The 21,580-nt window shown below is 37.4% G+C and overlaps 1 protein-coding gene across 1 annotated transcript in view; it reads right to left on the bottom strand.

Moving 5' to 3' along the window:
- PURG (purine rich element binding protein G) overlaps positions 1 to 19,940 on the bottom strand; it is a 36,495-nt gene extending 16,555 nt beyond the window's left edge. The window contains exons 1-2 of the mRNA XM_021694241.1: positions 19,077 to 19,940; positions 8,649 to 8,650 (exon numbers count right to left, since the gene is read on the bottom strand). Of these exons, the coding sequence (XP_021549916.1) occupies positions 8,649 to 8,650; positions 19,077 to 19,940 (866 nt within the window). The remainder of the gene's footprint in view (positions 1 to 8,648; positions 8,651 to 19,076) is intronic.
- Positions 19,941 to 21,580: the final 1,640 nt, after the last annotated feature.

A 21,580-nucleotide genomic window follows, 5' to 3' on the forward strand; every position in this document is an offset into this window, starting at 1 on the left:
ATTAGGTTCCAAAAGCTGCTTTGAATCAAATAACTTTCGACATGGCGTACTTAAAGGTAATGGCAGTGGAATATTTTTCTTTTGTCAATTATTTTATCTCTAGTCCCTAGCATAAGGCCTGGCACAGAGTAGCCACTCAATGTCCACTGAGTAAATAGAACAGGCTCACTGATCTATTAAGCAAGGGAAAGAATATTTCTGAAGTAAAATTTTGGATGTGCAGGAAACAAAAGATCCCATATTCTACCGTGTCTTAATTTGTGAGTCAATTCTTGAAATAAAATGACATAGTATTTCTTACTGGGTTTTAAAATTATGGCTTTCATTCCCACTTGGTGTCATTTTGATTTGTCTGCGAAGTTCTGTAATCCTGAAGCAACAAGATTTCAAAGCAAAACAGGAATGGGAACAGTGGTGATTAAGTGAAGAGAGATGATGTAAATAATCAGCACAGTGCTAGGTGTGGAGGGGAATAGAAAAGAGGAAGAAACAGTCTCTGGTTTTAAACTTAATAAAAAAGGGGACCGGGCACAATTCACAGCGCTTACCAGAGCACATGTGAATTGGTAAGCGCTGTGAATTGTGCCCGACTGTTGAATCTCAGATCTGTACCTCTGAAACAAATAATGCAATATATGTTAAGAAAAAAAAAAAAGAAGAAGAAGAAGAAGGTAGCAGGAGGGGAAGAATGAAGCGGGGGAAATCGGAGGGGTAGACGAACCATGAGAGATGATGGACTCTGAAAAACAAACAGGGCTCTAGAGGGGAGGGGGGTGGGAGGATGGGTTAGCCTGGTGATGGGTATTGAGGAGGGCACGTTCTGCATGGAGCACTGGGTGTTATGCACAAACAATGAATCATGGAACACTTCATCTAAAACTAATGATGTAATGTAGGGGATTAACATAAGAATAAAAAAAAAGGGGGGGGGGGACCGGGCAAATTAGACAGAGGAAACAGTACACTGAAACACTTTTCTAAAGCAACCGTCACTAAGTATGAAGAATGACGAGGCGGATAGGATGGTCAATAAATGTCAGAAGAAACAAAGAGCATCCCAAGAAAAATGAGGAAAGGCCACAGAAGGAAGCTGAAGGTAACGGAAGAGAAGTTTCACTGACTCCAGGAATATAGATATTGAAAGGTTCCTATCATCTATTGTGATCCAATCCCCATAACTGATGAATAAGCAAGAGGTTAAATGACTTGCCCCAGGGCCAGCTACAAGGCACAGACTTGAGGCTTCTAACACAGCACCATTACCTCTGTACGCCACCTGCTACCCACCAGCAGGGAAAAGGCGAGACCTTAGCATTCTTCAAATTCCATGAATGCTTGCAACAATAGTCCGAATAATACACAATACATTTTGGGGGGCTTTATTAATTATAGCACAAATATAGTGAGTAATTTGGCATTCACATTCATTTTGTAACAAAATTATTAAAACGAATCATTTAGAATTAAATTACTGAAAATTTATTGTTAAGAACCAAATTCTGTGTTTACCTAAGATTGATTTTTTTCCTACATAAACTGTAAAAAATTTCCAACAAATAAAACATAGATCTTAGGTAATATTTCTGAAGTCAGAAGCAAATCACTTTAATGGAAGGTACTGCGTGAATCCCAGCTTGGTATGTCCTTAAGTGTAATATTTGTTTTTTTTTTTTTTAATCATTCAAACAGCAAATGGTGATCAACAAACCAAATTGCACGTAGTAACCTGGTGACTCAAAGGATTCCTTAAATAGGAGTATAGCTTAATAATACATGAAGAACAATAATGCAAACCTACTTCAGTCATAAATCAAATGAGCATTCTTTATTCAAGATAAATTTAATATTATAATTGATAAAGTACATAATTGTCAAAAAAGGCTCGGAACTTGGGGAATTTTCAGCCTGAAGTTATTACTATATTAGATGAAGAGTCTTACTGGCAAAATACTAGTGCCGAGCTTATATTAGCGACTACGGAGGAGAGGTTAAGTTCTGGGTGGCTGGCAGTGTGTGCCCTGAGGATTGCATGGCTGGCGCTCGATGAATTTCTGTGGTTTAGGAGTGATAATGGTGAGCAATGAGGAAAGATCTTAAATAGTGACGGGAACTGGAAAGGAAAAAGAGTAATTGCTTAGTATGTCACTGAACCGGATGCACTACAACTCTTTCACTAAATATTTTCAACTCAAAAATTGTTCCTCTTATTGAGAAAACATTTCTAATTTTATAATGGAGATCAAAGGAATAATGAGATTCAATTTTAAAGAATTTTCCTTGAAGTAAATATTATCAGTACTTTGCAGGAGATCATTAAAGAAATAGCTGGGTGCTACAAAAATTATGAAATTATTTAAAATTGTTCTAAATAAATAGCATTTGTCTGAAAAAGTCATATACATTCATATTATGAATTGAATTGTTAAATTCATAAGATGAAGAAAGATTCAGTTACCATTATCCGAGAATCACTATCAACTAGTTTTTGTGTTAGTTCCAAGATAATTAAGGCCAAGAAAAAGTACATTTTTTCTATGTCAAAATCATAAGCATAATACTCATAATTATAGCATTTCCGTTTATTTAGATGGGTATTGCTTGTAGGATTTAACGCTTTATTAACTTCTTAAAAAATTTTAATAACAGAGGCAGAGAAATTAAAAAACTTTTGAAAAATGAGAGTATTAAGAATATTTTTTGGGTTAGGGTTTTTCTTACTGCCAAAGATTTTGAAAAGAGCGTTTGAAACACTCCATTTGCAGAAAATGCATTTTTATTTATGCCTATTTCCTCCCCAATTATTAATCTTTTCTTTTTTTAAAGGGGGGAGGGGCAGAGGGAGAGAGAGACTCTTAAGCAGGCTCCATGCCCAGGGCGGAGGCCAACATGGGGCTCGATCTCACGACCCTGAGATCATGACCTGAGCCGAAATCAAGAGTTGGATACTTAACCGACTGAGCCACCTAGGGGCCCCCCAAATTATATTTCTAATAAAGCTGCTTTAAAGGTAAAGTTTCATATTGGACTCAGCAAAGACTTTGAAAGCATTTAACTCTGAACATTAACTCTGCCAAATTCCAGACAAATTTCCAATCTACTACATAAGTAATGAGAAAACAATTCTAGAATGTACATAGGAAAAATCTATAGAAATGCCATGATTTAAGCTTAACTGCCCTGGTAATTCTAACCTCAAACCTTAAACAAACAAACATACAAAAAGTGTCCCTCTGGAATCCCATAGGTCTCATGAGGAATAAAGTTTACCTTTCCTTGTAACTCAGAGGAAAGCTTCCAGGACCAGATATATTTCATTTGCAGCCCCCCAAAGATTATAAGGATCGCTTAATATAAGCAAAATTGCTTTGCAATTGTAAATCTTTTTTTTTTTTTTTTTTTTTGAGTAGGCACCACACCCAGTGTGGAGCCCATCGTGGGGCTTGAAGTCACAACTCTGAGATCAAGACCTGAGCTGAGATCAAGAGTTGGAGGCTTAGGGTGCCTGGGTGGCTCAGTCGTTAAGCGTCTGCCTTCGGCTCAGGTCATGATCCCAGGGTCCTGGGATCGAGTCCCACATCGGGCTCCCGGCTCGGCAGGAAGCCTGCTTCTCCCTCTCCCACTCCCCCTGCTTGTGTTCCTGCTCTCGCTATCTCTCTCTCTGTCAAATAAAAAAAAAAAAAAGAGTTGGAGGCTTAACCAACTGAGCCATGCAGGTGCCCTGCAAATATAAATCTTTTTACATGTGAGAATTATAACAACACAGGATATAAGGATTATACTTGGAGAGCTAAGTAGCGATAACCATAAACCCATTATTGATAGGAGAAAGCAGGTATCTTGCTTATTTAAAAAAATGGTTGAGAAGAAAGTAGACCAGTGGTGGCCAGGGGATGGGGCAGAGGGATAGGTGATTGTTCAATGGGCTTAGAGTTTCAGTTTTGCAAGATGAAAAAGTTCTGGATGTTGGTTGTACAACAATGCGAATATACTTAACACTAATGAACTGCATATTTAGAAATGGTTAAGATGGTAAATTTTATGTTATGTGCTTTTTTAAAACCACAATTAAAAAAAAAGAGTTGAATTAGATCAGAAGAGTGAGGTATTCAGATTGACTAAGGATATTTTTTGTACTCCCAATAAATTGTGAGTTTATATCTAAAAAAAAATTGAGAAAAGTCATTTGAGACTTGGAGGGTCAACTTGTGAGAAAGTGAAAGACAAATCACCTATGGACTTGACTCAGGCTGGAAAGACAGAATATTTTGGTTTTGAAATCTTGAATTTTGAAATGTAACCAATGGTTACATGTCCAAGTAGTTTGAATTTGAGCATAGGAGGTGGGGGAGAAACTAGCATTCCCAGGGATCATTGCCCAGAAAGCTAGACAATATGATAGTACAAAGTCCTAAATACTTGGATTTATGTATTTAGCCTCTCTATGTTTACAGTGAGCCCTAGGTTGATAGGATAACCAAAAAAATCATTTTGGCTGACAGTATTAAAATCTAAACAATTCCAGCTGGAAAGACGATATGGAAGAAAGAATGCAAGTTAAGGCCACGACAAAGAATGGCCTCCATACCTAATTCAGAAAGAGCAAGACAAAAATGCCAATTTCTGAACTCCACTCTGGACCAATCGAATCAGAATCTCTGGGGTGGGGACCAGAACCTACATGTTTAATATGCTATGTACATGAATGTTTGAGAATGACCAGACTAAATTTTAAAGAGAGAAACCTCTGTCATTTTAATGGTGGTTAGAACTCATTAGAGGCAAATACACCGTTTAAGGATATTCTTGATGACACCATCATGGCCATGATTCTTTGAGTTCCTTAGAGGCACGTCAGAGTCTCTACTGTTTTTAAGGAGGGATTATTGGATTAAAACAATCTCTTTGAAATATTAGAAGAGACATACTTAAGTGAGTCAAATGGTAGTCTGTGTTGCAAGAACCAGCTGTCTGGCTAAGCTTGAAATTTTTAGAGCTATAATGAGAACTTTTATAGCTCTAAAGCAGGGATGACAAATAGCAAATATTTGGCATGAATGTTGTTCTTCTCTCTTTCCCTATAGACGCAGATTTCAAATTCTCAACATAGCACTTTAGGGCAGCCAATCAATTGTAGTAACAAACAAGATGAAACCAATTTGTCAGTACTTCTCCAGGGGCATGGAGGGGGTGTGTGTGGGAGAGAGTGGGTTCTCTTTAAAATTTTACACACACACACACACACACAGGTACGCACACACGTGTAATATTCGTGCAGAGTAAAATTCACTTAGCTAAATATTTAGAAATGTGTAATGCAGATATAGTTTATAGACTTTGGTGTAATATATTTTGACTTACTCAGCTCTCTCTCTAAAAGGTATTATTATTTGTCCACCAAAATTTGGAAATGTTATAGTATCATGAGAAAGCACAAGATGCCTGAAAGAAGGACAAGAAAAAGTGGACCCTGCAAGTGAGAACTGAGTTTCATATTGGTTCATACTAGATCCCTGAATTTAGATATTATTGCCATGGCTACCCTTTTGCCCTATATAAAGCCTTGAAACTCTCCCGGAGAGAATCACATATATTATTTGTAGCAAGAATCAACCTACTTGGAATCTTGTTCTTAAGATGAAATAGCGAACCATGTTGTTTCTTTCCATCTTAAATTTGTAGTGCAAGAAGAAATAGAGAAGGAAAATATTATTTGATTGCTTCAACCTTTAAACAAATTTAATCTAGATTTTTACAAAGAAAAACTTTGATAATATCCAATGATTTGGTTTTCTGATTTACTGTACTATCACTTATGTCTTTCCAAATAAACCTGTAGCAGGTACTTTTGAAAGAGCAACATAAGTACCATGTTCATTCCTTCATATGGTTGCTTCTGAAAAATATGATTAAAAGTGAAGAATTTCTTATGAAAATCATAAAAGATAGACTTAATTTTGCAGGGCAAATCTCATGAAACCTATCTTAACTAATTCATTTAATTAGTACAGCTCATAAATATTTGAAAATATCTCTTATGTTGTGTTGGCAATAACAAGGGGTGGGAGTAAATGATTTTTTTTCTTAACATGTTTTCAGAATAATAATAGAAAAATTGAAATCATACTCCTTTATCCAACTTGAGACATTAACAGAAGACCTGAATACAAAAGTTCCAAGTATTCCCAAGAAATCCTGTCTTTCAGGGTTGAAAAGAATCTTCAAGGTAGTAACAATCCATTTTTTTTCTGATTTATTAATTCCCTTTACACATCCTAAATTAAGTGCATGTCTATTCTCTGCCTTAAAAAATTTCAGCAACAGGAAAGCAACACTACTTCTTGAAGTCTGCCCTCATGTTGAGCTGAAATTTCCTATAAATCTCCTATAGATCTTTATTCTGCCTGAAGCTTCCTCAGATTATAATTCTAAGACTTAAATTTTTTAAATCCAAAATTTAAATTGTAGTTAGAATACAAACAGGACAGAGAATTTTTAAAAAAGTTATACTGCCCGTAATGATCTTCTTGACTTGGTGACTATCTCTGTTACGTTCATCTTTTTCACAATTAGGAATTCATTCATTGTTTTGGAGCACTAATCATCGAAGGAGTAGTAGTTGGAAAGAGAAGTTAATGAACTTGCAGAACAACCAAATGTGTATATATGAATGATCTAGTATTTCTGATAAAATGTGATCCACTGGAATGAGAGCTATTAAGGTTATGTCATATATATTAATTATATAGATTCATATACAAAATATTGTCTTATTAATTTTGATCAACTCATTAATTATAGAATGTCCACAGGTTAGCAAACATACTATCAATTATTTTTAAGTATGTTAGTTATGTTTTCAAATATGTTCAATGAGCATCCATGGGAAGTATCTCTAAATTTAAATAAGTGGGTCCCACTGTTAATTTGAAAAAAGTACCATAAATACATTACAGTACATATATAGTTCCTCTATCCTACACATATAGATAAGACACAGGAAGAAGGTGAAAACATATGCTTTTAAAAAAATTAGTATATTTCTTATCATTTATATATCTCAAGAGACAATCAGCATTTTAAGCTTCAGCTTTTATTTTCTGTTTACCTGGCTTACTTTAGTAATTATGAACCATTTGAGCTACATGACATATGTCATAAAATGTAAAATTGAGGGACGGAACTAATTCTAAGATCCCTTCAAGTCTTAATATTTAATATTCACTAACAGTTGTATTAATAACTGTTGAGTATAGAAATAATTTACTTTCCTTTACTAAGATTTATATATGTTATTTAATAAATTAAAAATATGCTTCAGTCTCCATAAATTTGAATGCTAAGCTTTTCATATAAAAATTCATAATTGTTAATCCCTACCAGAATTATCTCAAGAGTGATGTCAAAAAATCATAGAGAAGAAAGTTATTGAATGTAATGAAAGGATAAAAAGAGAAGAAAATGATTTTTACCTAAAGCTTAGTCAATTTATAAAAAATACTGTTTTAGATTTGTAAATTTCTCAAGGCAGAATGAATAGCTCTGAGTCTTCTTTCTACCAACATGCTACAGTTATTTTGACCACATTTCTCCTTCACTGTCTTTTATAGTTAAGGTAAAATCACATCAACATACAGCAGTGGTTCTTAAAGTGTGGTCCCCATTTTAGCAGCATTAGCTCACCTGGATATATGTCAGAAATGCATATTTTTGATCCTCTCCTCACCACCCCAGACCTATAGACCATAAACTCAGGAAGTGGGGCCAGCAATCTGTGTGCTAACAAACCCTCTGGGTCATTCTTAATCACACCAAAATTTGAAAACCACTGGCCTGGAGTCACGGAGAAAAATGTGTATCTGTAAATAGGGTAGTCATCTCAGTTTATTCTGCTGGGGATAAGGAAAAGAGGAGGAAACTTGGTAATGAAATATAAAAATAAGTGGAGTGATATAGGAAGAGTAAGATGGTAAAAAGAGTTGCAAGAAACAATAAACTTTTCACTAATATTGACAAGACTTATTTTCAAATCAATTCAACATGACCAGTTGATTTTGGTTCATGAAAATGAAATTGTAGATCCATGGTAAATAGTAATTTGTCTCCTCTCTGCCCTTAAGGGTTAAATTGGGATGATCCATCTATATTCTCATCATCTGATCTCTTTTCAAAATTACTGACATTTATTTAAAATAGCTGGTTGAGATGAGAGGTTCAATCTGTAGACTATACTAAAGATCAAATAAGTTGTATTTATTAGTACTGAATTTCAACGAACTAGATGAACCCTTACATAAGGAGTGTCTTCTGGTGGCACCTGCCCCATATATAGGGATTAGTTTTGGATAAAATAATTCCTAGTAATCTGAGGCAGATTTACCAGTGGTGTTTGAAGGTAGATTGTGCTTTATTAGTCAGGGGGTTACATTTTGGAGTAAGTCTTGAAGATAGTTTGGCCTAACTGAATGAGTACAATCTTTGGCTTGGTGTCAATTTGGGTTCAAATATATTAGTTCTGAAATACTCAACCAGTTTCGGAAATCTCTGGAAAATCATATTAAAATGGGTCGGTAATAGGGTTGCTATAAGGATTAGAAGAGTTACAAGGGGTTCAGCAATGCCTAATATATGATAGGTATTCAATAAGTAACAGCTGTTGGTACTAATAAATCTTGATCGACTCTTCCTTTGTTACCACCTTCTCTTTAAAAATGGTCATGGTGCAATTTTCCTAGAGGCTAAACTCATTTCTGAAATTACCTGTCAATTATGCTAGTCAAATTATTTCCTGAAGATCCATTGTGTACTGAAAAGTTGGATTAACTGAACTTTCAGCCCATATTTCCCAAGTGAAATGTTTCTATTCTACCACATTCCTAAATTGCTGTATAGAAATGTGGTAGGAGTGTTGAGATTAATTGAGTGAAGTAGTAGCCCTTCTTTCTTTGACTATAGATCTAGTTCATAGGGCGATTCCTTTAGCCTTTCTCTATTGTGTTTCAATTGTCACCTCAACAAATAAATAGGATGGAGTGGGGCCATGGGGGTAGTGGGAGAAATTAGTGTTCTTAGCCACTTCCAACAGGGTACAGTGCATGAGAGGGGGAAAAAGAAGGGAAGAAAATTATGAGTGATGGAATTTTAGAACTCAATTTTTATATATGACTACAGCATGGTTTACCCTTTCTGGAGAACAGCAAAAGATAAAATTCCATAATAAATTCAACTGAACTTTCAAACTATTTTATCCTATTGAGATTCTAGACTGTCAGTCATTGGTGTAAATCACATTGCTAGTCTGAAAAACCTAGAAATAAAATACAGCAGCTTCTGAAGCAAATTAGCAAATGATAAGGATTTTTTTTTTTTTTGTATCTAGGTGTCTTGTACATATCCTTATCCTTACTTCTTTTTTTTTTTTAAAGATTTTATTTATTTATTTGAGAGAGAGAATGAGATAGAGAGAGCATGAGAGGGGGGAGGGTCAGAGGGAGAAGCAGACTCCCTGCCAAGCAGGGAGCCTGATGCGGGACTCGATCCCGGGACTCCAGGATCATGACCTGAGCCGAAGGCAGTCGCTTAACCAACTGAGCCACCCAGGCACCCCCTTATCCTTACTTCTTATGGTTCTGCTGTTTTATTTGCTGGATAGTTTTGGCACTTACGTGTGTTCTTTTGGTAAAGTTGCTGAGAATGTTTAAAATGGGAAGCTACAGACAATTTCCACAAAATGACAAGGGCAAGTAACTGCCCAACTAAACTATTCTCTCATATCCCACTTAGATTTCAAGCAACACTAAAGAAGAAACAACCAAGAACCTAAAATTTATCTGTTATTTCTAGAAGAGGGAGGAGAAAAACATTACAACAGCCAATTCACTCTATAGAATTTGTAGAGAAGTGACCAACCAGATTGCTATTGTGAACCACCACCAGGCTAAAAGCTGTTTTAGTATATGGAGTATGTCTGCAATGGAATTTTATGTGCACAGATATTTTTGGAATTAGTAAAATACACATGTGTAGACACACTTCAAAATACACTTTGGTTACTCTGAAGCACTTTCTCTGATAAACAAACGGGCACCAAAAAGAGAGGTCTAGGGGGAGAGGTCTCTCTTTTCCCTGTGCTCTATTGACAGTGGTGGTAGCACACTTGTCCACTGGACGATTGGGGCACTTAAATAAATGCATCTGGGACAAAAATCCTTGTGTGTTCTTCTCTTCCCCTTCAATCATCAACCTTGGTAGTTTCTCAAGGCTAAAAACAAAACAAACAAACTCATGATAATGTTTTATCTTTGCACACCCTAGTAGTTACAGGTCCTCTAAAGTAGAACCCTACTGTTCACAGTTCAGTGCCCTTCCTGATTTCCTTTGTTAAACATCATTACTTGTAACATACTATGTTCAATAGACCAAGGAAATAGAGGTCAAGGGTAGTACTTCATTCTCAGGGGTCCCTGCAGTGATAGTAGCAGTGTATTATTTAGCAATGTAATTTAAGATTATTTCAGATACAATGACATTTCAGGAAATGATGTTATTTTTAAAATTCTTTTGCCATGCACAATGTAAGAAGTGACCACAGAATGTGTAGAAACAAGTGATGCTTCCAAGGATAAGACCTCATATAGATAATAAAAATATTCCTATAAAAAAATTAAAGCAGGGGCGCCTGGGTGGCTCAGTCGTTAAGCGTCTGCCTTCGGCTCAGGTCATGGTCCCAGGGTCCTGGGATCGAGCCCCGCATCAGGCTCCCCGCTCAGCGGGAAGCCTGCTTCTCCCTCTCCCCCCGCTTGTGTTCCCTCTCTCGCTGTGTCTCTCTGTGTCAAATAAATAAATAAAATCTTTAAAAAAAAGAAAAAAAAATTAAAGCATAGGATAGTCACGTAGTTAGCATATAACAATTTGATCTTAAAAAGGACTAGGAACAAAATTTCATTTTGTGTGGTTCAAGAGATACATACATGTGATAAAAAACTGCCACTTCTGCATGTTCTTTGGGTATCATCACAGATTGCTGCATTATTACAGTTGTTTTTAATATAAAGAGAGACTGTCTTACACTTTTCAATTCTGGTATTCTCTGCTTTTCTTTCACACTCCATTGACACAGAATTTTAGAAGTTTAGAGTGGGAGGGAACCTTAGCTTCTAGCATGATCTTGTTCATTTTTTTAAAGATTTTATTTATTTTATTTTTAGAGAGAGCGAGCGGGACTGGGGAGAGGGGTGGGCGGTAGGGGAGAGAGGGGAAGGGAGAGAATCTCAAGCAGACTCTGAGCTGAGTGTGGAGCCCTACACAGGGCTCGATCTCACAACCCTAACATGATCTGAGCTGAAACCAAGCGTCGGATGCTTAACAGATTGAGCAACCTAGGAGCCCCTTGTTCAGTTTTCATAAAAGGAAGTCATCCTACTGAAGTTAAATGGTTTGCTGAGAGGCCATCCACTGGCAGAATTAGGTCTTATTATTCTTTCTCAAATGATCTTTTAAAGGTTAAATAAGTAGGGACTTAGTTTTGAGAATGTCTTATTTCTCCCATTTCAGTTATACTGATTTCCTTTGTTATAGGCAAACAAAATAATAAGCCACTACCTTTCTCTTCTCTCTTACTTATACATTGGCTACCTCTAGGCAACAACGTCATCAAATCCACAAGAAATAAAATCCTGAAGAATATGTACTATACTACAGAACCATTTTCTCTAAGAAAAGTAAGATACTAAATATTTCTGAATATAGGCATCTCAAAAGAAAGTCTGTCTTTAATCAGATCAAATAAAGCAAACGGGTTTATACCATCATTTTGATAAAGACAAAAACCCACAAAAGGATTTTTCCCCCCAATCTTACACTTTGAGCAACTCTAACTTTTAACTACTATGAACATTTTTCTTAGGGATTACTTTCCCTTTTCTTTACCCCTATTATTTCCTGGGAACAATGAAAATTTTGAATAGAATAACATAGAAACTAAGTATGCAAGGGGGAAAAATGAGAGGATAAGCAACTCCTATTCAGTCTTAGAAATAAGTCAACAACAGAAAAGAAGAAACTGTATATTCCATTTAAATGAGTATTTTCTTTATATTCACATCACAAACTAACTTCACTGTAGCAGCACTAATTTCATTATGAGTCAAGTTTTTATTCACTGGTAGATGTCACTGGCCTCAATAAGAATAAGCAATTTCTCACAAAGGATTTTTGAAAGAGGATAGCTTGGAAAACATAATTTACCAGAAAGTACTAACACGGGAAACTCCTTGATTAAGGATGGGAGATTCCTAATTTTTTTTCAGCCTAAATTTAAGCAAAACTCATTCCTGCAGGAGAATTTACCTTCCTTTTGACCCCTTTCTTTAAATAAGAAGCAAAACATATAAACCATTTTAAGCTTGAACAAGTAAATACCTGGAGATTTTAACCAATGTTATAGATTCTGCAAAGGATGATGAGTTATTGATCATTAAAAGAAACAAACTCTTTTATGCTTTAAATATATATGTTTAAGAGGATTCTGTCTTCTAACAACTCTCTCATTTTACAAACAGAAAATCATGCCACCAATTATGGAGATAATATTAAGTTTAAACCAATGCTTGAATTTTTCAAAGCTTTTAACATTTTCATAAAATTTACAGATACAAATCCATTAAAAAAAATTCCCCCCAATTCTCATATATTTTAAGGTATTTCTAACAGTACTGGATCTTTTACTCTGGTTGATTTGATTTATAACTAGACAGTATCCTTCAGGGTTCCAATATGGAACTTTCAATTTGTCAGATAATTTTTTCTTGGTGGTTATTAGAAAGGTGACTTTAAAATACATGCTTGATGTGAATGAAAAGAGAATAATGATTTTTTTGGACAGGGGAGGTTTTGAAAAACTATTAAAGCATTGTCTACGGCCATACCACCCTGAACGCGCCCAATCTCGTCTGAAAAACTATTAAAGCATTATGCTCACTTCATTTTAAAAAACAATTTACTGTTTTATACTCTTCTAGCAGAGAATGGAGATGGTTTAGTTGTATTTGAAACCTCATAGCCCCAAAGTTTTCATCTCTCTCCAAATCACTGTAGTACCCCTTCTGGTCCTAAGGACATCTGACAGACTCTGAGTCCTTCTGTGGGGGAATATATGCTTTAAACAATCAGGACTAGTGTTACCCCTTTGTGTAGTGATGGATTTGACTATAAGTTGCTAAAGGCATTATTCATTAATAACCTTATCATCATAAAGATAAAGCTCATGTTAACAAATCAAAAGATTTCAACAGTCATAGCATAACCTTTCACTATAGTTCTAGCACTCATTTGCTCTCATAATGGCAAAGTCTTTGGATAAAAATAAGATAATAGCAGAATTAGTAAAAACTTGACTGAAAGTGATAATTTGTTAAAGCTTTTAAATACGGGTGTTTTTCATTGGAGAACATAGTTAAGCTAAAATAATACTTGGTAAAATAGCTTAGTATCTTGCCAGTCCTGAACCATATTACTTCAGGAAAAAGACCAATATTCTTTTGCGGGAAGGAAGATGGGAAGACAGGAAGGGCAAGGTGGTTAGGTTAGGAAGGGAAATTAAACATTTATACATTTTAAATTAATATATACATATATTTGCATTTTAAGTAAATATCAATGGGATTCACTTAAAATTTCCTTGAGGTTCCCTTGGTGTAATAATGTAGTTCAAATTAAGTGCTATGTTAACTAGATCAAGTATAGTATCTGAATAAAAGGGAAAAAATTCATTTAAAATGATATCCAAAATTGATACTACTAGGTACAAGACAGTGTATATATTTTCATTTGTATGTGCAAAAAGAATATATTTATATACACATATGCTTGTATATTCAGAGTAACTCTAGAAGGATACACAAGAAATTGGTAACACTGGTTGTTACTTTTCACTAACTGTAGCATTTAAATTTTGTACCATATATATGTTTTCCCTATTCAAAAATATTGATTAAAAACCCACTACTAAAATAAATTTAATTTTAACAATCACGTCAAATTAAGAAAAAAAGACTAATTTTTTTACATTATACAAGAAAATATACTAACGCATATATTGTTTTTCCAAGATCCACCTACATAAATTTTGTTATATTTACTTTCTGACAGTAACTGTGATCTAAAAACTCAAATTTCACATGACCTTAACTTGGGAAAAACACATTTTCCCTGTACCTCATTGCTACAGTACTGTGGACTATGGGTTGTCTCACCAGCATGCTAACATCTTTACTCTCTTCCTCCGATGGGTTAGCCATTAGCCACCGTTTCTCTATGAAATTCAAGAAATCTTTAAGGAAACTTCAGAAGGACTTTAAGAATCTTATTTAGCAGTGATAAATATTATACCTGTATTATTCTTTTGGCACAGAATCAATTTTAACTTCTCTCTGTGGTTTACTTTAGATTTTATCCTGCCAAAGATGTTTGGTGTTTTGGTAAAGACAGACTTCAAACTATGTGGTGACTAAGCCAAGCCCTTACATAAAGCTTGGAATAGGATTTTATAAATAGTTCCAATGAAAGACATTTTGAAATAAGCAGGGGAAAAAAACTCACACTTATAAAAATTATTTTCAGAACACCACTTAAAAGTTCAAATTGAGTCCTAATCACTTAAATATTAAAATAAACCATAAAACAAAATCTAAAGGAGTGATAGTACATACATCAACTTTCAATGGTAGCTGCTTATTAAAAATGAGTGTCTGAGGGTGTATTCCAATTTCATCCTCTTCAAATTGTGCAGCTCAGATAAATGTTTATTTTACTGAAAATATTTGCAAAATTACAATATAAATACATGAATATATTAAGATAGAATGACTATATATAATGTATTCTTATCCATATATATAAAATGAATGCAGTAAATATAGCATATTCTCAATGAATTATTAGTACACAGTGTTTCTTAGTAAAGTACATACAACCTATTATTAAGCAACAGTTATCTAGTTTTCAAATGTACATCTCAGGAAGTTTTTAGGATGAAAGGATACACTAAATCTCCCAATACCCTTTTTGGTCGGTGAAAGTTAGTTCTGCAAATTTTGAAATAATACTATGTTTATTTTAGCAATGGTTCTTAGGCTCTTTGCATTTTCTTAATTTGAAACTTTATTTCTTTAGTCTGGGTGTTTTCTTAATGAGGCCATATCAGCCAACCATACTTTGAATTCTAATACAGTATCATGTACTGTCTTTTCATTAGTCATTTTAACACACATCAACAATGAAACAGAATTATTAAAATTTTTTTTATCTGCACAAATTCCCAAAATTAACTTTCAGGGTATTATGGGTATCACAGGGAGTCTCAACTAGATAGAGTCTCAACTCTAATACTAATCTGGGCTAGAAATAGTTTTTTTTTTTTTTATTGATTTTAGGTCTTAAGAATACAAATATGAACTCTACTTGAAAAGTGTTTGTTAAATGTATTGGGATTTGTTTCAAAAGCATCTTCTACCCTCCTCCATTACACCGATTTAATGGAAACTTGTTATTATAGCAGTTCCAACACAAACATCTGCATGCAAGAGATCACCCTACAGATTCTAACTACATAGTTATTGAAACACATCCCACCTGTTGAGTGGCATAAATGTACATCCTCTATATACAAAAGGTAAAGTGCATTATTAAATTAGTGAACTGACAGATTGTCTGCCTGGACCATATAGCTTTCTAATAGACAAATGTGAAATTCTCCCATTAGAACCAATTATTTCAAGAGGTTCCAACTAGCTTTTCCACCCTGTCATTTATTTTTTGGCCATGCTCTTTAGTGCAAATAAGCTTGTGTTTGACTCAAGTTTAAGGGACATGGCAGTTTGGGGCTTTAACAAGGAAAATTATAAAATGTGGCAGAACTTTTAATACTTTTATAATACATTGCATCTTTTGCATATAAGCAACAGATTAGTGCTGCTTTCAATTGCTAGGAGCACACTGCCAACTATTAGGAGGAACCCGTTTCCAAATTTCATACTATTAGCTTATATTATTACAGTTTTGAGTCTATACCACATTATACTTGGGTTATTATGTGCAAACATCATCAGTGTTTTAGAATTATACAGTGAACTAGTAATTTTGGTTACTAACTTGGAATGCTCATTTTTTGACTTCTAACATCCAGTTGCCTTAAAAGTTTTAATGTCTTCAAGGCTGGGATCCTATTATTTTGAAGAATACCATGTACACTTGCAGCTTCATTTATGTTACAAATGACAATAAATAAAATGTATATTGCACAGATAAAAATAGTAGCTTATTTTATAAGATACATGGCAATACATGTCCTAATACCAGAGTTTTGAACTGGATCTTATTTGATTATGGCTAATGAATAATTGGGAATTTTAAGTATCAAAAAATCATAACATCATTTCATTTTTCAATGAATACATATAAAAAAGTGAAACAAAAGGACTGGCAGAAGGTTTAGTGATTCTAATGTATATTCAATTGCCGGTATATATGCATCTACCAATCTATAGCTTTGAGATGGTAATAACTTTGAAGTATACATACAAGGTAGAAGATTTGGCTACTAACTAATTCTTGACTTAAATGATTAATGCAAAATTAATATTTATATACAATGAGTTAAAGGTATTTCTCTGTAAGTCTGACATAGTATTGTGTATATGTATATATACACACATGTATGTATATATATAGACATAAACACTCAAATCTTATCAGACTAAAAACCAAAAAAGAAATCATTTAGATTTAATGGATATAAATATTTTAGGAGGGAAGGTTTTAAGAGAGAGTATATAGTCATAGCAATAGTGATAGGAACACTCGAATACTGGAGCATTCATCGCTCCCGTTTGCCAAAATCTGACAGGTTGATAATTATTAATAGGCACTATGATGGGCAGCAATAACAATCAGTAGTACAGTAATTCAAGTGCACATCACTCCTTCATATACCAAAAACTACTTTTTATCAAGTCTACAATAGTTATTTTACAGTTAGGACTGTTTAAAGATCCTTGCTACTTTTAGAGTCTCAACACCCACCATGTGCTATTAACTCTAGTATTAACATTATCTTCTAACCTTCAGTTGTTCCATAGTAATCCAGATGGTCCACAATTATAATGAACTAATGAGATTCCTTCATACTACTTGAGGAAACATGAAATACAATCTGAAAACCAATACCAGCATGTATGTCTGGGTTACTGATTGCTTGTTTTTAAATAAGATAAGCCAGTAATACTCTTTCCTTGACTCACAAAGTTCTCTTAGTGACCTTACTTAAATGGATTCAGGGACAAACTGCTGAAGGAAAAAATTATTAAAATAATTTTAAACTACTTATAACATATAAAAGGAGAGCTACATTCTGATCTCAATCCATGCAGCCAGCTCTCATCAATGAGAGCTATATTTGGGGGTTGAAATCAGTGTCTGGCTCTTAAACATGATTATATGGACTTATTATTTGGGAGGTGAATAAAGCCAAGATAAAAGACAATAATTTCAATCAGAATAAAATGCAGCTCAACAGATAAAATTCCAGTCAGTTAATACAGGGTGGGTTGGTACACATATACACTTTATCCACTTGTTTAAAAATTGCTTAGGTGTTGAAAAATTGCTGTGGCACTTCCTGGAAAGTAATTTTTAATACAGGTAAATGGGTGAGTCTTGTGTAAAGTAAACCTTCTTAAGTATCATAAAGAGCACCTTGGAAAATGCCTGAATTTTCCTTTCAAATATGTTTATAACCAATCCTTAAATAATTTTCCCAGGCTGAAAATTTATATTCTAAGTGCTTTTTAGAAAAAGAGTTGTTTTTTTTTTTCCCCTGGAATTAAAATACCTGTAAAAGCCAGGTTTCTATTGGAAGTGTTGACACTGTTTTAAGGGTAGCAAAAGTGCTACTAAAATGTATTATTACAGATGTATTTTTGTATCAGTTAACTGGTGCACCAACCCCTCTGAAATAGTGCTAAAGAAGAAGCATAAAATATAACACCTTGAGTCCATGATATATTTTGGGAAAAAAACTCTCACAACCTTCAAATTAGCATGAAAGGCTAAAACACCAAGATTTCCAGAGCAAAGCCATAGGATGAAGCCTCCCACTCAACAGCGACATAAAAGTAATTCCTCAATCTTTGGAACGTCAATAAAAATATAGGGTATAGTGAAGAGAGGTAAAGATGGGATTAGAATAACCAATTTAAACTCTCCCACGGCTTTGATATGGCAACTATAAACTGCAGGGTTACCACAAAATTTGAAATTATGAATACTACCGTAACTGTAAGATTTGATTTTTTCATGGTACTTTTTGATATTCAGTTATCCAATGAACTAATATATTTCTATATGTTCTTTTATAAAGAAATATATTAATACTATACTTGAGGTCAATTTCTGTTTCTGTGGTAACTGCGCTACAGGTAAGCTTAGCAGCTTTTAATGAAGTAGGGATGGAATACTTTCTCGGGGAACTGGTTAAATAGAAGTTCACACTTCCATATTAAGTATATGTATATGTTCTCAGTATCATGTTATAGTGCAATGTAAATCTTAGTTATGGTATTTGGAAGGTCAGAATGTCATATTTTGTGCTGATTTGCATACTTCAATAGTCTGGAGCAGTTGAAGCAGCTACACTATTTAGCTTTGGGAAGGCTGGAATTCCCATAAGAATTATAATGTTCTATGTGTAACATGAGAATCAGACTCCTTGAAGTATAAACTATTGGAGGTATTACTAATAACAAAGGGCCAAAAAAAGAGAAAAACTTCTTCAAATGATTATGGATCAGTACTTTTAGCCAATTTATGATTTTAAATTTTGCCTGATGGAGTTCAATTTCACTCTAGTCGAGGCATTCTTGTTCTTCACCACTGGCCCTTCTGCCATCCATTCTCTTTTCTTTATGGCTGTTGCAAATTTTCCTCATCTCTTCTTCATACTTGATAAAATTCTCCCCAAACCTTGTCCAAGCTTTGAATGGAACAGTAATAGTATTACGGTAAGGTGGCCTCACCTCACTTACCTTCAGGAAAATTCCATATTTATTAGAGCCCACATCAAAGTAGAACCTTTTATTGTCCACTCTGAAAGAAGTCCCCTCTGGGAGTTCAAGTGGGTCATCATCTTCACCTCTTCGTTCTTCTATGTCCCCTTCGCCATAGTCTTCAATGAGCTGAACCAAGGCATCACGAAACTCAATCATTCCTTGTGCGGGGAGCACAATAGTCTGTTCTTGGCCCAAACTGTGACCAAAATAACCTATCATGCCAGTCCCTCGCATCATGGTTTGTCTAATTCTTAGGAAGCGACCCCGTTGATTTTCCTTTAGGTCTAGATAATATTTCCTATTGTCCCTCTCTATGTAGTCTGTTTTGAGGACACTATGAGGGTGCTCTTCGGACCCTACAGAGACAGGTGGGGAGGGTGCCGAGTGCTTCTGTCTCCTCCTGGAGGCTTGATCTTTGCCGTGGCCATGCTCTTGCCGGTGGCCTTTCAGGCCCAGGTGGGCGTAATGCTCGATGAAGTCCCCTAGACAGTCCTTCAGCTCCGCTGCCACAGACAGGGACAGAGTCAGTTTACTCTTTCTGATATTGTCCTGCCGGCCTCTCCCTATCCAGACTTCGGCTATCTTTAGGAACCGGCCCCGGGAGCTTTGCTTTACGTCTAGGTAAAACCTCTTTTTCTGGATGTCCACTCGTTTGGAGGCCAGCTCCTGGATTTCGGCTGCGCCCCCAGCCTGATTAGGGGTGGCTGAAGCCGCGTAGTGGGGGTAGTGGGAGTGCTGGGCCTGGGGATAGAGTCTACTCTTGCTTAGGCCAGAGCCCCCTACATTCTTGCCGCCGCGGCCGCGGCCACCGCCGCCTCCCCTCCGCCTGGCTCTTTCCATCTTCAGCTGCAAGTGACAAACAGACACACGGGGTGGGGTGGGGGAGGGGTGTTGAGAACAATCGCAGACGCCCCTCGGCCTGCGCTGCCCCCGCCTCCGCCCGGGACCCCCACTCCGGGCCGCGGTGCACGGAGCCCTCCGCCGCAGAGCCCGGCTCCCGCGTCTGCCCAACCGTCGGCGGCGACAGGCGGCGTCTCCCGGCTCTGCACCGCGCACATAGCATCCCTCCGCCGCCCGGGCCTCCCGCTCGCCGCCGGGCCGCCAGCCTCGGGCTCCGCAGCCCCGGGGTCCCCAGCCAGCAAACACTCACATCGACACTGCCATCACCGCTGCTACCGATGCCCTTCACGACCGCCGCCGCCGCCAGCTCTCGGCCCCTCTGCTGCAGCCGCCGCAGCCGCTGCCCCCCGCCAGCTCCCCCGCCGCCGCTCGCACCGTCCCCCGCCGGAGCAGCCGGGCAGGGGCATCGCCTGCGGCGCCCGCCGCCGCCGCCCCTCCTGCGGCCGCTGCGGGGGCCGCCGCCTCTCTTCGGGCACCGGCCCGATACCCGCCGGGAGGGGAGAGGGGGGTGGCGGCAGGGGGCGGGCCGTGGACCCCGCCTCCTCCAGCACAGCCCGCTGAAGGGAAGAGAAGGTCTGGCGCTCTTCCTGGGGGCGCGCCGAGACCGAAGCCCAGAGCGCGGGGACGGAGCGTGAGTGCGAGGTGACTGGACAGGTGTGAAGACGGGAATGAGGACGGGGGTGGCGAGAGTGTTCAGACTTCTTCAGGTTCCGCCGGGATGCAGGACTCTGGTGGCCCACTGGCGCCGGCACAGAGACTACACCTCCCGGAGTACTCAGCGGCAGCGAGAGTGTTTGCGCATGCGCGCCGCGTAGCCAGCTGGGCTTGGTGGCAGGGCTGCATCGCAACTCGAGCGGAGGACGGGGACGGGGGCGGGGCGTCCGCCTTCCAGAGCTGATGTGCCCTGGGGACGCCGTGACGCTGCGGCGTGCGCTCCGCAGCGCGGGAGTAAAATCTGTCGAATTGCTTTCTAGCCTGGATACCTGGGTTCCAGGCCCTGCTGTTGTGGCGCTTCACAAGTCATCCAGCTGAAGGAGGAGGCCGGTTGAACTGACTCTTCTCAGGGTAACGTGTCAACTCCACCCCTGTTTTAGCTAGGTCCAGACCCTGGGGTATCATTCGAGCCTTCTCCGACATTGGAGGTGCTCAGTCCGGCAAAACAGGCCTCTGGGCAGTGTGTGGGAGGTGCGTTAGAAACGGGTGTCCTCTGCCCCTTTCCGCCTCCCGAGCATACAGGAAAGGGACCTGCCGCTGGCCTGCCCAGAGCTTCCCTCCCTCAGCTTGTGCCACCGGTTGCCTGTCGTGGGTCCTTAGGACTGGGCCCTTCGGGTCCAGCCTTTACTGCTGCAGAAAGCGAGCCACTCCATATTTACACAACAAAGTCCGGGGAAATAACCTGTTATGTGTAATTTAGCAGATTAAGTTGGATTTCTTGAATTTATTTTATTTATTTTTATTTTTATTTCTTGAGTTTACATCCTTTAAATCCATAATTTTCTTTTTTCATGGCTGAATCTGAGTTGTTTTCTGGATAGATTTGAGTATGGGAAAATACCAGTCCCTATGGTATGAAATCCTTA

The sequence above is a fragment of the Neomonachus schauinslandi genome, chromosome 2 (assembly GCF_002201575.2).
Source record: "Neomonachus schauinslandi chromosome 2, ASM220157v2, whole genome shotgun sequence".
Taxonomy (NCBI): Eukaryota; Metazoa; Chordata; class Mammalia; order Carnivora; family Phocidae; genus Neomonachus; species Neomonachus schauinslandi.